General features: G+C 42.2%; 1 protein-coding gene across 1 annotated transcript; it reads left to right on the forward strand.

Moving 5' to 3' along the window:
- The first annotated feature begins 6,806 nt into the window (after nucleotides 1-6,806).
- On the forward strand, nucleotides 6,807-15,720 carry synpo2la (synaptopodin 2-like a). The gene is made up of 4 exons (XM_012878416.3): nucleotides 6,807-7,181; nucleotides 9,289-9,440; nucleotides 10,002-10,714; nucleotides 11,823-15,720. The coding sequence occupies exons 1-4, from the start codon at nucleotides 7,080-7,082 to the stop codon at nucleotides 14,441-14,443; spliced, it is 3,588 nt and encodes a 1,195-aa protein (XP_012733870.2). The 5' UTR covers nucleotides 6,807-7,079; the 3' UTR covers nucleotides 14,444-15,720.
- Nucleotides 15,721-16,930: the final 1,210 nt, after the last annotated feature.

Consider the following 16,930-nt stretch of genomic DNA (forward strand, 5'->3'; position numbering starts at 1 on the left):
AAATAAGACCTTAAATTGGTTCTGTGAACAGCTGACATGTGAGAACTCAAGTTAAAAGAAGAGTGAGCTTTCATTTAAGCTTTGACAATAGGATGAGATGTTTTTCATTTTGAATTTCTTGACAGTAGAGTTGATGTAACTTAAATTACTGTCGGCGCCTGACCTATATAAGGTTTATCTAAGGTCCAGGTTGTAGCTGTCTGCTCTTAGACAGACAGTAGAGCCTGACAGATCAGACAAACATCGTATCTCCCATCAGACGTGAAGCTGACACTGACAGAGACCTTAGCCCCGGCTGCTCCTCAAATACTTGAGGATCATCTTCCAGCCGGCAGAAAACTCTATCTACTCCCTATTCTCCTCACCTCTCTCTGTGATGGATTGACAGAGATGAGGCTGAGTGGGAGGGAGGACTACATACTGAAGATGCTGGTTGTCATGTGAGGAAACTTTTTCTCCCACTTTGTTGCAGTGGCTTCAAGGCCACGTCATTTAATCTTATGGGACATTTTTGCCCCTCGGTGCAGCATGTTGGCTCAGAGGCCATGAAAAAATGAAATGGATCGCATGTGCTTCTATGTTTTTTTAATCAAACTACACACAGCGGAGAGAGACACCAAAAGGATTTAAAAAGTACTGCAAGCTACTTTTTTTTTTTAAGTTTTGCTTTGTCACCACCTCATAGTAGTACTTTCTTTTGTCTGACCGTCTGGCTGGGCTGTTTTGCAAATTTCTTATTTTTGAAAAAACCCTGTATCATTTCCTCTCCAATTCATGGTTTGCAATAAACCCATTCAGTTTTTGTGCAATAGACGCTGTTGATATAAGTTTACCAAAAAAGAAAACTAAAAAGAAAAAAGGAAAAAAAGGAAAAAGGGATACATTGTAAAATTTACTTTTTAACAGTCAAGTGCTATTACCTTAAAGTTTCCCCTGTCAGACTAAACCACAACGTGGCTTCAGTCAGAGGTCGGCACAGTCACATGGAGTTGGCTTTCTTTCAAATAAGTGAAATCCATATGCAGCAGTCTGGCTTCAATATTTCCCTTTCATCTTTGGCTTCACATGTTTATCATTTTATATTTTGTATTGGGAGCAAAAGAGATTTAAACAGCATCGTAGGTGGGAATGAGTTTAATTTTTTTTATTATTTTTAATGGCATGGATGAACTGTTAAGGAAGGGTGCAGCTTATATTCCCCCTGTTAATTAATTTGTTTGAGCAAAGTGGACTTTTCAAGGTTTTGTGGAAAGGAAAACACTCTCCTCTGTATCTTTGTGTTACTTCTCTTAATCTAATTATTCCATACAAAATATGTTTTTGTGAACAGTAAGAGTTTTTTAAACAGAACTAAGCTTGCACAATTTGGCTTTTAACTTTGGTATCTATGTCAGGATGGCAAGGCTGCCTCCCAGCTTAAAGGTATAGTGGACGATCATTTTGCAGCTCTGAGTTCCGGCGGGATCACCTTATCTATTGGCTGTCCCACATGCCAGTATTTGTGACGCGCACACGTAACACCGAAGAGCGTTCTCGCTCCTCGTTAGTTTCATCTTGTTGCTCAGGCACACTTCTAGTGTTTATGTATCCAGTGAGCTTCAGTTCCAGCCCATCATTGTAGCTCCACGGCACTCAACGTATACTTTGAAAATGTAGCCACAAGAAGCATGGGAATGCTCCTCTCCCAAGAAGCAAACCGTCCTACAAGTTTATGGGCAGAAGAGGAAGGCCTTAGAAGACAATAATAAGATCAGAGTGGATTTGAGAAATTTTTTCACGCGATCCCTCTAGAAGAGCAGGTAGGATGGTCTTGCACATTCGCAGTTATTCAAAAAGGGACTCGGACGTTTCTGACCTAGATCTCCTGAAAAACCTTCCACTATAACCGTAACCTCCAACATTGCAGGCTTGGATCTAAAGCCTCATCCTAGCTGTGTTAAAAACCATTTTAATTGGCCTCCTGAAGACTTGTCATCATTACACCTTTCACACTGAGTAATATGCAACATCTTTTAATAAACATTGTTGCTACAGTTTGATTGTACAAAATGCAGAGCAACTCATAGTTTATGTTTGTGTTGCTAGCAGCAGTTAGCAAAAATCAGCACAGGGGCAGCAAATGGCCTGAAGCAATTAAACAAAAGTTGCCATGGTAACCAGGATAAGGCTAAAAGCCAGGCCTAGTTGGATGTCTCACAGAAGTCTGAGGATTGAACAAAGTGGTTTACAACTGTCCCGACTGCCTGACTGCGATCCAGTCTCTCTTTCAGTCTGTAGCCAAAGCAAAGCTTAAATATTAAACCTAAAGCAGAGACAAACACCTGGGTCTGGCATGTTCAACACAATGAGGTGGAGATTACATGCGAGAATTATACAATACCAAAGAAGAAGTATGATACCAACAGTCTAAATCTGAAGAGCCGTCGACTTAAAAAAAAATTCTCTTCATTGAAGAAAAAAAAAGCTCCCTATGGAACAATTTCTGGTCCCTGATTTGAAAATGCAAACGAATCAGAAAAAAGAGTCCTTAAGATATCTCTGGACCTTGGCAACCACGGGTACAGCTTTGCCTGTGAGGTCTCAGTCTTCTAAGTTAGATCAGCTGATCAGCCATGAATGGTGACTACAACAGATCAATTGGCTTCTGGCACACCTGCACTTTAAATATGCTGCTTCTAGGCTACAGTGAAACCCCTTCTGTCCTCCATAAATCACTAAAGTCATCACCGGGTGTAGTTTCATATACAATGTGAGGTATCTCAGCCTTTTGGCAACCACAAATTTTTCTTTCGTACTTGCATTTTTTTTTGTTTCGTGCCTCCAGGTTGCGTCCCTCTCATGTGCTGAACTCTTGACCCTGGTTTTTGATCAGATTGAGCCGCGTCTCTCCCAGGACTCCCACTGCCCCGGGGAGAGGAGCGTTCACCAATCATCTGCTGCTCGAGACATTTGCGGCACTGAGCCAGGTGGCCCTGAAAACCTTGGTGCTGCCACCGGTGAGTCAGGCCTACATGCACGCACACTCATCTGAGCTCACCCACATAAACAATGGTTGACACCATCTGTCTAAAAAATATGTTGCACAACAGATCCCCATGAGCGAGCTCAGACCGGTCAAAGGCGAGACCAACTTGAGCTTTTCCTAATTGGTTGTTGTGCTGGGTATTAAATGATCAATTCAAGCCCCTGTTTCATGTGGGCTGACCAATAAACTGCTGCGATTAGCGTAAACACCAGGATTAATTTATCAATGGTTTATAGCCATACAGGAAACCTCTCATCTAATTGCACAGTATCATCATCATAATCACACTGTCAAAGGGATATCTAAGATTTAGTAAATAATTACTCACATGAGAAAGAAAAGGTGCTCAGGTGGTTGTGGGATGAGTATTTGGATTTTATATGATAAGATAATACATATGTTAATGAGTGGTAATGACATTTTTGAGAACTTAACAGTAGATAATTATTACTTTCATGTAATCTCATAACCTGTGGATAAACCACAGATCTACACGGTAGCTTTTAGGCGTAAACGTTGGTCTTTCATGCTGAACGAGCAGCAGTGCTGGTTATACAGCTTTAACAGTCTTTTTGATGATGTATAGTGGTCATGCAGGCCTGTGTGTCTCATTTGGCTATAAACCTGACGAGGTTCACTTTTTGCACAAAAAAATATTGACTGAGGACTGAACTCTAACCGTGAAAACTTGTAGATTCTACTAAGTTTCTTTTTTTTTTTTTTTTGTAGACTGATTTTATGGTTTATGGAGATGGAGCAAAAGCCACTCCAGAATCTGCAGCTACAGGTCATCTCTCAGATCAGAAGAAAACCGCTGCCCAAGACTCAAGCTCTTCACAACTTCTGTGATTCTTGTTTATTCAAGAATAGTCCATTTATCTTCTGCTCCACTCTGTCTAGATGCACTGACCCTGCTGCAGAGACATAGCCCCACAGCATGATGCTGCCAACACCATATTTCACAGTGGGGATGGTGATATTGAGGTATTTTGTAGTGTCAGTTTTCTGCAAAAGTGGTTGTTCGGCTTAGGGAGAAAAAAGTTCAGTTCTGGTCTCATCTGACCTGATCACCTTCTGCCACATGTTTGTCGTGTCACCTACATGGCTTGTGGCCACTTTCTAACAGGACTTCTTATGGCTTTCTTCTTGCAAGTCTTTCATAGAGGCCAGATTTGTGGACTTTCTGACTAAGATGTGTTACATCAACTAATTCTACCACCTGAGCTGTGGATCTCTGCATCTCCTCCAAAATTATTGAGGCCATCTTGGCTGCTTCCCTGACTAATGCTCTCGTTGCCCGGCCGATCAAATTAGATGAATGGCCATGTCTTAGTAGGTTTGCAGTCATGCCGTACTCTGTAAATTTCCAAATCATAGATTAGACGGAGGTGTAAACTGCATTTACAGTGAGACCAGACTACGCAAAAGTGGATGCTGTTTACTAATTAGGTAAATTCTGAGGGCAGTTCTTTGTGAGGCAGCTCCTTTTTGGTGGCGTAGCATACATTAAAGAAACATGGAGAACATAGACTTGATTTCATTTTATTTCAACTTTGGAATGAACTATAATGACATCCCGCGATCTCTTGCAATTAAACACTGAGTGGTAATAAGTAAGAGACACTTACGGATTGAGACGTCGAGAGTATGCAGACATTGGCCACGTTATTGACGTCATCCAGAAGGAGCTGGAAGGACCCGGGAGACTGCATGGCACCTGCTCATAGGGACATCATGGAAATCTGTCGCTCGGACTGACACATTCACGCGCAATGTGTAGGCACCTTCACAAGTCCACAACTGGTGTTAGGTTGGACTTTGATTTATCTATTTAGCACACAATTACCTTTCTGCTCTGCAACTGATGTGGCTGTTTGATTTGAATGCATGATAAGAGTGTAAACAGCTTAATGTGAGACGACTATCTCGTTCTCACGCATTAGTAACGCGTGGCCAGGACTTAACATCTTATAAACTATTTTTCTGTTCATGTTACCAGGCGGGCTCCGTAGTAAGGCACCATAAAACACATTATGCTTCAAATTGTTTCGGGCAGTTGTACGCTTTTGTTCAAAGCAGGATTTCAACGTGGCTGTTGTGAAATATATTCTTCCGTCAGACTGATGAAGAACTTTTTAACCCTGCCACAAGTACTTGTATTGTGATTTTATTTACTTAATAGTCTGCAACAAACTGGATTCAGAAGAAAAGATCAAACAAAAAAACGTTACTTTTAGATAATCTAACAAAAAATGCAGAAAAAATGTTGAATGTAACTTTTAAAAAGATTTGAAAGACAATTTTAAGAAGTTAAATGATTTAAAAGATGTAAGGAAATGTTACCTTGCCGAAGAAAAGAAAAATGGAAGTTGTCTGTAGAGTAAAATGATTAAGAATTAAACAAACATGAGACGTCAAGCAGCCACCCCATTCTTGACCAGTAGGGGGAGTATGAGGACGAAGTAAAAAAAAATTAAGCTGCTTAATTATCTCTTAAAACCACAGTGCTTTTTGGTAAATTCCCAGACACGCAAAATATCTCCTGTAGCTGTATCTTGTCATCTGTAGTTGAACATTTTCTTAAAACAGAAAGCAAAGAGACTTCAGGACAAGAGGGTAGTGTTTTTTGTTTTTTTTGGAGTGAACGGCCCAGGGTTGATCTTGGTTACAATTTTGAGGTCTGGAGACAGGTGCAGAGCCCGGATGCCAAACGAAGCAGCTATCTGTAACGTGTACCACATTGATAATAGCAATGTAACCTTCATGAACAAACTTACTCTAATGCCAAGTCCTCCAAGGAAAACTCAACTTAGAGATGTCCAAGAGAGGCTTTCTGTATTTTGATTTTCATCATTAAATCACTTCCTTCAAGTTTAAGAAGAAAACTGGAAGGGTATTGATTAAAAGATGACTTTGAAACAATTGTTTGTGTCTCTAAATTCAATAAATAAGTGCAATGTCACTATTATCACATCTGCATGAAGACAGTGATTCAAAAGCCTGATGCACTTTCACACAACAGAATCAAGAGTTTCATTGGTCAAAATCTGATAATCATGGAGTGTTTACTTGTTGTACAATTGATTTACAAGAAAACGGTGTAATTTTTGCACTAGGCAACATTGTTAAAATTGAGACATTTATTTATTTAAAAAAAAAGCAAAAGTTGAAGCTGCATTTATCACACGTGCACAATATGTGCTCCAAAGACAACAACTTGCAATGAATATGATCCGGTTAAAAGTTGAAAAGCACACAGAAGCAATGTCAGTCTGCAGTTTCTCTACATCACTCATTTCTATCAGCGCCCCTTGGCAGGATTTCAAAAGTATTTGAACGTAATTGCCCAGGATTAGCGTGTCTTTTCTCTGCAAGTCTCAGAAGTGAGACTTGAGAGACTGGCTTGGGATGACACCGGAGGATCCTTAATGACCTCAATGCATGAAAGGCAGCACCATCGGGATGGTCTGAACGTTGACTTCACCTCGCTCTGCAGAGAAGACGGCGGAGCACAAGAGGTGGCAGGGTCCTATTTTGGGACGAGCTATCATCGACCCAGAGGCATGGGCCTGAGTGACAGGACAAGTGTTGAGCTGGACGTTCCCCTCACTCATTTGGGGCAGACATTCCTCAGAGTAAGCAGCCTCAGAACCCCCCCCCACTCCCAAACACACACACACACACACACACACACACACACACACACACACACACACACACACCTTCCCCCTCTACTGAGGCTAAGGTGGCTGCAGCACTCTGGGTACGGGTGGGTTGGACTGGAGGGTGTGCATGGGTGTGTGTGTGTGTGTGTGTGCGCGCATGTGTGTGTTTGTGTGTGTGTGCAGGTGCGAGTGTTGGCCGTGCAGCTCAGACGGCAGTCGGCACTCAGACAGTCAGCCAGGAGAACAGCAGATCAGAGCTCTATGAGGGGGCCCTGACTGCTAACAATGGAGCCAAAGCACAGAGGGGCTGCCCTCAGATGAAATACAACAGCCAAAGAATAACGGATGACTAAGCAAGAAATATAAAACTAAAAAAAAAAGACAGAAGAATGGTTGCAGAAGAAGTGATCATCACCTTGTCCGGCGGGGCGCCATGGGGGTTTCGTCTGCAGGGAGGCGTGGAGCATCAGAAGCCGCTCCAAGTGGCTAAGGTAAGTAGGTAACCCAGAAAGGGGAAGACAAATCTGTAACATTTTGACTGCCGAAAAACTACATCTTCCAGTCTCACTGACGGCATGTGTAACATTAGCTGAGATATATCTGGCATGGATTTAAAGAGCTGTTAACAAAACTGAAGTGGAACATTGGCTGCTGTGCAGGTTGGTTCAAGGCCTGAACATGAGTCATAATTTGGTTTGAGGAGAGGCTTCATGCAGAGATGGACTGATAATCGGTTTGGTAGACTTTAATCTTCCACTACAGATTACTGGGACTGTTAAAATGTTTTACACAATGTACCTTTACCAAACAGCTTAAAAAGACGAGTTAAAACTAAAATCATGCTAACCCAGAAATCTGAAACTTCCTTATTGTTTTTATTTGTCATAATGTTTAAAGGTTTATTAGTATTAGGTTTGAAAATGTAATTTTTTACCACTTTGTGTATAAAAATCCTGTTTCATTTGCCAGGCTGTCTGAGGTATATTTGGAAAATATAAAGTATACTATTTTTATTATTGTTTGATTCACCTGCTGTACCAGTTAAAAGAACATGGATGGAAAACAAAAACAATTCTGGCATCTATTTGAAATCAGCTAAATTATGAGTGTAAGGTTATTCCAGATTATTACGTGAACCGATGCATCAATGTATCCATATGCGTGTATATATGGACATTTTACATGTGATACAACACGTGTAAAAGAAAACACAAATAAAAGTGTACAAACGTATATATATATAAAAAAAAAATTCAATAATTTTTCATTAAATTTGAAACTTATTTGAAAAAACTTCTTTCAATTGCACTGAAATAATCCTCAATTTGCTTTCCCAAGGATATTTTATGAGGAGTTAATGCACATTCATGGCTAATATTGCGAACAGATGACCTTTATGTAGGTGGCAGTTGATCTGATTGACCGTCCAAAATCGCCTGCTCCTTCACCCCTGTGAGCCGTGAGGCACAATCGTTTCTTGTTAGGTCTTGTACTCTGTCGTGTCGAACAGGTGGAGTGGCATCAATGTGTCAGAGATCACAATCATCTCTGTGATTGTGAGCCTGCATGTGGGTGTTTGTATGTTTATTTATATGACTCTGAGTATATTTTTGCATCGGTCCGTGTGGTGTATGCAAGAAAGCATGCGGGGGTATTATAAGTGTTATGATTTGCAACCACAAGGTGACTGACTGAACAAATAGCTTGGCATCTTGGGCCACAGGCCGGCACAGACCACTTTGAAAGGATTAGCTAAAAGGGGAAGTGGTATTTCATTACAGGCAAACCAGAATAGCCGAAAAGAAAACTAATTAAGGAAACCGAAGCAAGATGGCCCTAGTCCTGAATTCAAATCTACAGTATTTTTTTTAAAAAAAGGTGCCAAAATTAGCAGTATATATATTTTCTGATGTTTTGCAAATAATTTACAAAGCAACATGTTGTCATTGATTGCAAAGACCAAAGCTAATTATCTGTAGGCCACATGCAATGATCTTAATAGGTCTCAGGCACAAATAGCAAAAGGACCACATGAAGATGGCTGCAGGCTGGCATTTCCCTGCTAAAATGTGTAGGAGAGTTGCAACTCGAGCTGTAATTTGTAGCATATGTCCACAGCAAGACCAAGCTGTCAGGCCAGAATCTGTTTCCTGTCAGTCACTGTCACAAACCAAGTCAGGACAGAAGCATGGCTCAGATCAGCCTTTATTTATTTCCAGTCCCTGCTGTAATGAAAGCAAGCCTACAGATCCCAGTGAAGTAATAACCTTGTCAATAAACCATCTTGATGAGAGACAGAAAAATTGGATCCTGTATGTACCAACCCTTCAAACCAAATATTTACACCTGAGACTTGGGCTAGAGTTATTTTAAGTTTTAAGTCCATTCACAGCTGCACATTAGGAATGTCTGATCACTTGGCTTGCGTTTTGGACGAATAAAGAAATGTGCTTATGCCCTTCCAGTCTGTGATCAAATTCTTCAGCTTGCCCTAAATTTGCAATATAATCCCAGACTACCCCGTTTCATAATAAAAGAAAAATGTACTTGCTGACAATCAAAGCTCAAAATCTGTACAACATCCTTTCCCATTTGCAGGTGCGTAAACGTAGCAAGGCATGTCGGGCTGGGCTGCGGGAGGCGGATGAGCTGGTATCTATCAATGAACAGCCATGTGGATCCCTTTCCCATGCCCAGGCCATGAACCTCATTGACAGCTCTCCTGGGATATTAAACATCAGAGTCAAAAGGTAAGCAGTACAGAGGGATAAGACAAGATTAGTAGAGAGGATTAGAAGAGAAGAATAGTTTACAAACTCTACAAATGATGGTTGTCAATGGACATGTTTTATTGGATTTATTAAATGTTGCTTAGTCCTTGCATCTTTGTCGCACATAAAGAAAATGTGTCAAAAAGCAGCAATACCCCACAGCCACTGTCCAGATTTAGCCTAAACAGAGATGCTGAAGTTCAGTCATCATCATCCCATTTGAGCAACTACAACCACTTTCGAATATATTTCGACATACATGGAAATCTTCAAGAGGATGTCCTTACTACACCTTGTTGTATTTTGGTTAATTAAGGGAAAAAAAAGAATGCTTGGGGGGAAACCATCATAAGGCTACTGTAACATAGTATTTAAACTCACAAAGAAAAATGCTACATATCGCTAATATTATCAGCAAAATAAAGTCTAAGCATTCAAATATGTCTCTTGCCTGTAGTGAGAGCCAATCAAAGTTACATTTTTGAAAATGACCATCAACATCAAACAGATCACTGTGTTCATCTCTTTAATTGTTCACAGGGCACCTGCTGCTTTTCAGTCTGTTGTTCTTGTCACCCGTGCCCCATCTCCACGGATAGACAAAGAGTACCGTGCTGCTCTAAAAGCCATGTCACCAACCCACCACGCGCCTGTCCGTGAGGTCCACCGTAGCCGCTCTTCCTTGACCAGTGGATTGACTTCCCCACCTGGCAGTGAAGCTTATTATGGCGAGACTGACAGTGACGCCGATGTGGCGGGTTACGAGAGGCAGCGACGCCAGAAACGTCGAAGCCCCAGCAACTCCAACTCAGGAAAGCCAGCTGTAAGGACAGCCCCTGAAGGAGGGGAGACGTCAGAGATGAGTGGCTACGATAGTGCTCCAGATGCACAGGCTTTTCCATGTTCCTTGGATGGACATGGAGGAAATGGAGATGAAGGAGGGAGTCTACCAGGGGTCACAAGAAAAGAGGTTGTTTACAAACCACCAGGTCCAGGAATGTGGTCCTCCCAGACGTCCACTGAAACGTCCTCCATAATCTCCTCAGCAGATGACCAAGGGCCACGGGATGGAGGACAAGAGGAAGACAGTGGATTTCTAGAACCAGCCAATGTGCCACTGGTGTCCCCTGAGAGGGCAAAGGAGGCTCTGTTGTTGGGTTCTCGCAGCCAGCTTGTGCCCATGGTGGGTCCTGTTAATAAGCCCATCGATGAGGAACTCACAACAACGTACATGTTAAAAGCCAAGCAAGCTAGTAAGTAAAACACTGAGGAGGACCACTGGAATGGACCAGCAGTCCAATCTAGATGATGGTCTTTCCTGTCTCACATTAGGTGCAATCTAGAAATTCAGCACATTTTCATTTTTTACCTCAGTTCTCAAATTCCTTTTCTGAGAATATCCATGACTCATCCTAACCTTCCTCTAAGGTGAATCAGAGCAATGAGTGCCAGTCAAACCTGTTAAACAAAATATAGCCAGTATAGTTTACTATATTTATCTCAAGCTATGTCTGTAAAAAAAAACCTAGCAATCAATCTGCGAGCACTAAAAAGCCTCTGCAGCTGCTTTCAGGAGTCAAATGGCAAAGTGAGGAGCCATACTTTTCCTGGTCGTAGGGTTAGGGTTTCTAAAAAGCCAAAAATACAATATAAAGAGGTAAACGAATAACAAATTTTCCAACTTTGTTGTATTCAGTATGTAAAATTTTCAGTCTGTGATAGGGTCATGACAAAGTGTTGCAGTATACAAAAACTCAAAATCAAAGATTTTTTCCACCAACAACTTCTAATGTTTTCTGCCATTGGTATAGTTAAGCATACAGAAACAACTGAGCAGAGCAATCAGAAATCAGCAGACAGCTTCAAGAATTTAAAGGAAATCACTTTCAAATCCTTTCAGGCACCAGTTCAGGTTTAAATGTAATGTCCTACTTACAAACCTTGGCCAAGACAAGTTAAGAAGACTATTCAAATGACAATAAGTTACTTGTAGGGAAGCAGAATAAGGTTGATGATTATCTTTTTAGAATTATACCAAATTGGATCACATATGGGCACAGCTCTTTAGAGTTCTCTTTACAGTAATTCATGTTTTTTTGACATAGATGTCAGAGTATAAGTCTAACAATGTGCACAATTATCACTTACCCAACTGAGTTGGGGAGCTTAAAAATTACCTGGATTTTTTTTCCAGAAGTGCTTAGTCCATAGATGGAGACCTGATAAAAACAAGTTAGTCATGACAGTTTTAGATGCTCACGTCACTGTCAGTTATGAGTTTTGAAGGTTAAATCTGAGATTTATTGCACTCGTGTTACACAAATCTGTTGTTACTAATATCTATACTTCTATACACTGCAGAACTGAATCGAGGGGACACACTTCAGGACAAGCAAGTAAAGGAGGCCAAAAGCAAGTGTCGAACGATTGCATCTTTGCTGACAGATGCTCCAAACCCCCACTCCAAGGGAGTGTTGATGTTCAAGAAAAGACGGCAACGGTCGAAGAAATACACCCTTACAAGCTTTGGTAGTGTTGATGAGGACAGGTTTCAGGACTCACAAGAGGACGATGGGGTATTTCCTGGCAGTGAATCCGAGTTTGATGAGGAGGGCTTCTCTGGAGCTCCAGACCCAACCTGGGATAGCGACTACCTGGATAAGCTGGAAAAGAGGGCAACGGCAGGCACAGAGGGTCGTGAAGATAGCGCAGAAAACACTTTGAATCCTGGATTGAGTGACACTGTAGGAAAGGGTGCCCAGTTGTTTGAGCAGCAGAGAAAAAGGGTGGACGAACTTGCAAATAAGCGGGATGCAGCACAGCCTCATGGCCCCCCGGAATCCAAAGTACAAGAGCATTGTCAGATGTACCCATCAAATCTTGAAGTACCTGCCCAAGTGCAACTTACGCAAAGACTTCAACAGTCACCACCAGGCCCTACACCCATGCAGGCAATTCACTCTCCAACTGAAGCTAAAATTGTTGATTCACCCCATGCAGTGCCTCATTGGGACCTACCCCCCTCTGCAGTGAGTGCAGTTAGCATGGTGATGGAGTCCCCTCCTGCGGCGTCTAAGCTGGCCACAGCCTCAGTGACGGTTCTGAGCAGCTCTACACCCCCTGCTGAAACACCAGTATCTGAACTGCCTGCAAGCAATGTTCTAAACAGAACAGCACGTCCTTTTACCCCTGGCTTCATCAGCGTTCGAGCAGCAACTGCTCCCGTAACATTTCGACCAGCTGTCACAAAGAAGACACAGCGACCTGCTTCAGCAGCTGTTGTAGCCCCACCATTCTCCACTGCCCCAGTTTTAGGCAATAATGCATCACCTGTAACTTCACAGCTACCCCTTGGTCCCCCACCGGTGGCGCCCCCACCTTACTCCTTTCCTAAAGCTTCCCTGCCCCTGACACCGGAAGCTCCTGCTACTGTTTCCACTCCTGCTTTCTCTGCCCCTATTGTAACAATGCAGTCATCACCAGTATCAACTAGTGTTCATCAGGCTTCCTTTTCAACTATGACCCCAATGTCTATGCCTCCAGTGCCTAGACCCCCACAAACAGCATCAGTCCCTGGTCCTCCTTTATCCCAAATGTTTGGCTCCGCTGACCAATTTGTTTCAGTGCCTCCACTTCAAGTGCCAGTGAGTCAGCCACTAGTACCTGCGATTTCCACTCCACCTGTAACCCAAGTGACAGTAGTCACACAGCCTGAAGTTATTGCCCCAACCCCTGTTCCTGGTCCAACAAATCGCACAGGAATCTTACTTGAAGCGCGACGCCGTAGTGGCAAACCTAAACCTATGTTCAATGTACCAGATGTGAAAAAGAAATCTCCAAATCCTGAATTGTTATCAATGGTGCAGAACCTAGATGAAAGGTCCACCAGACACAAGTATGGCCAAGTAACCTTTGAAGATGCCTATGAAGGTGCAGAAGAGGAGAGGGGTGATGATGCTGGCACAGGAAGGGTGCCACCCCCAGTTGCACCTAAACCTCGGGTCATCCAAGAGACCCCACAGATTCTTCAAGCAGGGGGCAAGGGGGCTCAGTTGTTTGCCAAACGACAGAGTCGCATGGGAATGTATGTAGTCGACACGCCACCAGAGACCCCTTACCAGCAGGACATAGCCATGCAAAATGCAGCTCAACAGTTTGACTCCTCTATCAATACTTCTTGTCCCTCTCAGTGGAAATACTCCCCAAATGTGCGTGCACCTCCACCTATTGGATACAACCCACTGATTACCCCGTCTCTCCCCACAGGGCCTCAGAAGGACACAGGCATCCAAGCCAACAAGGCTAGAGGAGGTTTCCAAAAGGAAGGCATCAAGGCAGTAGATGTCTTAAAAAGGCAGCCCTATCAGCTCAACTCTGCCATGTTCCAGTATGGGGGCAGTGCCGCCAATCTTTCAGCTATGCCTTCATACCAAACCCAGCAGAATAACTACACGACAACAATGGTGGGCAGCTCATTGACCTCGCCTCGGCAAATACCCCTCAAAACAGCCCGTGTCTATGAAATCAAGCGTTTCTCTACACCCACACCCATGTCAGCGCCTTCGCTTGCACCAAAAGTCATTGCACCTCGCTCAGCTACTGCTCTTGGAGAACGTTTGACTCGTTCAGCCATGACCTCCCCACCTCCTGCTCCCTTTACTCCAGCTTCAGCTCCACGTGAGTCAGTCAGTATTTCAAAACCAGTTTTAACTTCCTCCCAGCCAGCGCAGCTCCCCAACCTGCCCAAGTTCTCTGCCACCCCTATTCCAAACACTTTACCCCCTCCAGTCCCAACACCTTACACTCCAGCATCATATACCAGTGGGCTGCAGACAGCCAAGCAGTTTCAGAGCGCACCTGAACTCAGCATTCTTGCATCTCTGCCCCCACTGAAGACCAACGTGGTTCAGGCCCCCAAACCACGTTTTGTTGCCACAAGGGGCGGTGCCCAGCCCCATGTCTGGAGACCAGGAGCCTTTTGAAAAGCAACACAACTATGGGGTTAGTTGCTTATCAACATGAAATCTATAACTACCAACTGTTCGAATTGCTTCCTTGTTTAGCGAAAGCAAAAGTGATCATTATAATTTGTATTAAAAAACATAAGGATTTTGAGTATTTCAATTTGGAAATTATTTTACTATATTTTTTTCTAAAATGAAAAACAAAGCTATTAAAAAAGTGAATTTCTTATCTGGTTAGGTGATATGTTACCATAAGAAACTGTTATTGTTTCATAATGAAGATCAAAACAATGCATAACATTGACAAACACCTTCTTGTGTTCAAAATGCTGGATATGACACTTAACTGTTTGTCATTGGGTATAATAGTGCCCTGGGCGTGGTCTAGGTTAGGCTATCGGAGAGGTACATTGCTCATTTAGAGCAAAAAGGAGCCTGAAACTCCCTGTAACCTCTGAGAAATACTAACTTTTTTACACAGGTCACATTACAGTAAGTAAGCACAATTAAGGTCATACTTGCCGCTTATTTAGAGGCCATTGAGGCACATCAAACTCTCGTTTTTCAATGTGACTGTTTGCAGATATATGTACATTGCTAAATGTTATTAAACAAATACTGCCTATAAAGGATGTGTATTTTATTCTTATTCTATCTTAAAGGAATTAACGGAAAGTTGATGGCACTTCGATTTTGTAAAGGGCTCATAGAAAGAGAGTGGCTGTGACGAGAAGACAATATGTAATGGAGCCTCGGATAGATCATTGCCCGCTTCCCTGAAACGGACACGATGACATTTTCTAAAATTAAGGCTTCTGATTCATTACATGCAGTTTAAAATCTCACAGCCTGTAGATGTATACAGAATGGCCAGGGAAGTATGTTTAGGAAAATTTGTGGTGAAGCTCAAGATGCGGATGGAAAGAAGATAGAGGTTTTATTACTATCTCCTACCACAGGTGTTGCAACAAAAACCTGAAATGCAACGTTAATGTACCTTGAGACAGGTGTTTTGATGGAAACAAGTAAGGAATCAATAAAATAATTTTGTTGTTAATTTTTTTAAACTTGTTAAAATACAATTTTTAATGAAAGCTTGCATTCATGATACAATGGCTTAAGAAACTCAGAACTGTGCATAGAGCTATGTTGAGGTGTAAAATATGTTATCCGAGCATCTGGGCTGTTAGAACAAATGCTAAGTGTAAAAATGTTTGTTATTATTGCTGAGTAGAAGTTTATACTGAGTTGCAAAAGGCAAATATTTTGGAGAAATAAAACTAGATTTGAAAGCACTTTGGTTGTCTGAAATGTCTGATTTCATACTACTCTCTGTTATTCAGTGTTTGAACTTAGATTTTCTATGTCAAAGCTTTTGGTCCCTGCATTTAAATATATGTGTTGGATTTATATCGTTTTTAACTTGAGTTTTAAAAAAATACAGAAAAATTAAAAGAAAGAAAAAACATTAGCAACATTTTATCTCTATAGAAAATGTTATATTGATGCTTAAAAACAACACACTCACACTCCACTCCCTGAGATCCCAGCCGCTGAGTGTGGAGCGGCTGGAAAAGAGCTGTGCCAAAAAAGCAAAGCTCTCGATTTAACGGCCCATCTATGGGCGACTGTGGCTTGATGGATAGTCGTCTTGCAATCTGAAGCTTTTGAGTTTGCTTCCTTGCCCTTGCCACATGTCAATATGCCCCTAGGCAAGGCACTTAACCCCAAGTTGCCTACTGAGCTGCGTATCGGTGTGCAATTGGGTGAATGTGGCTCTAATGTACATTGCTTTGGGTGGTCAATATGACTGGAAAAGCGCGATATAAGTTCAGTCCATTTTACTATTTACGTTCCGACCCTCACCTCTGGTCTTGAGGTCTGGATCATGACTGAAAGAACGGGATCCCAGTTACCCAGTGTTAGAGATAGGGTGAAGAGCTCTGTTATTGGAGAGAAAACTGAAAGCTGCTGCTTCTCCACATTGAAAGTAGTAATTTGAGGTAGTTTGGGGATTTGATCTGGATGTCTCCTATGTGCCTCCCTTTGGAGGTTTTCCAGGCATGTTCCATTGGGAGGAGACCCCAGGGAGGACCCAGAACTCACAGGAAGGACCATATATCTTTTCTGGCCTGGAAACGGCTTTGGATCCCCCAGAATGAACTGGAGGATGTCCCTGGGGAGAGGGATGTCTGGTTTTCTCGCCTGGACCTGTTACCCCGATCTCCTGATCTCGGATGATTGGAAGACAATGGATGGATGGAACAACGTTTATAACAAAAAAACAGAAATTAAATGCTTATATTGTTGAGACAGGAAATTAGTGTTTCTCGGTTTAATAGAGATCTAAACAAAGGAAAATCAAAACAAAACTGGGGACATATGTTTAAGGATTTTCTATCATCCTGTAAAATCTATGAAGATTTTTCATTGAAATCAGCAACCCTTCTATTATTCTTAGTTTAATTGCCAAATAGTTGTTAAACATCCACTGAGTTACAGGGA

Source organism: Fundulus heteroclitus, chromosome 22, assembly GCF_011125445.2.
Source record: "Fundulus heteroclitus isolate FHET01 chromosome 22, MU-UCD_Fhet_4.1, whole genome shotgun sequence".
Classification (NCBI taxonomy): Eukaryota; Metazoa; Chordata; class Actinopteri; order Cyprinodontiformes; family Fundulidae; genus Fundulus; species Fundulus heteroclitus.

Excerpts from the sequence above, each read along its gene's own strand:
- synpo2la (XM_012878416.3), top strand. The coding sequence starts at position 7,080 with ATGGTTGCAGAAGAAGTGATCATCACCTTGTCCGGCGGGGCGCCATGG. Across the intron at positions 7,182-9,288 it reads AGCCGCTCCAAGTGGCTAAG|GTGCGTAAACGTAGCAAGGC; the intron begins GTAAGTAGGTAA and ends TCCCATTTGCAG. Across the intron at positions 10,715-11,822 it reads GTTAAAAGCCAAGCAAGCTA|AACTGAATCGAGGGGACACA; the intron begins GTAAGTAAAACA and ends TATACACTGCAG.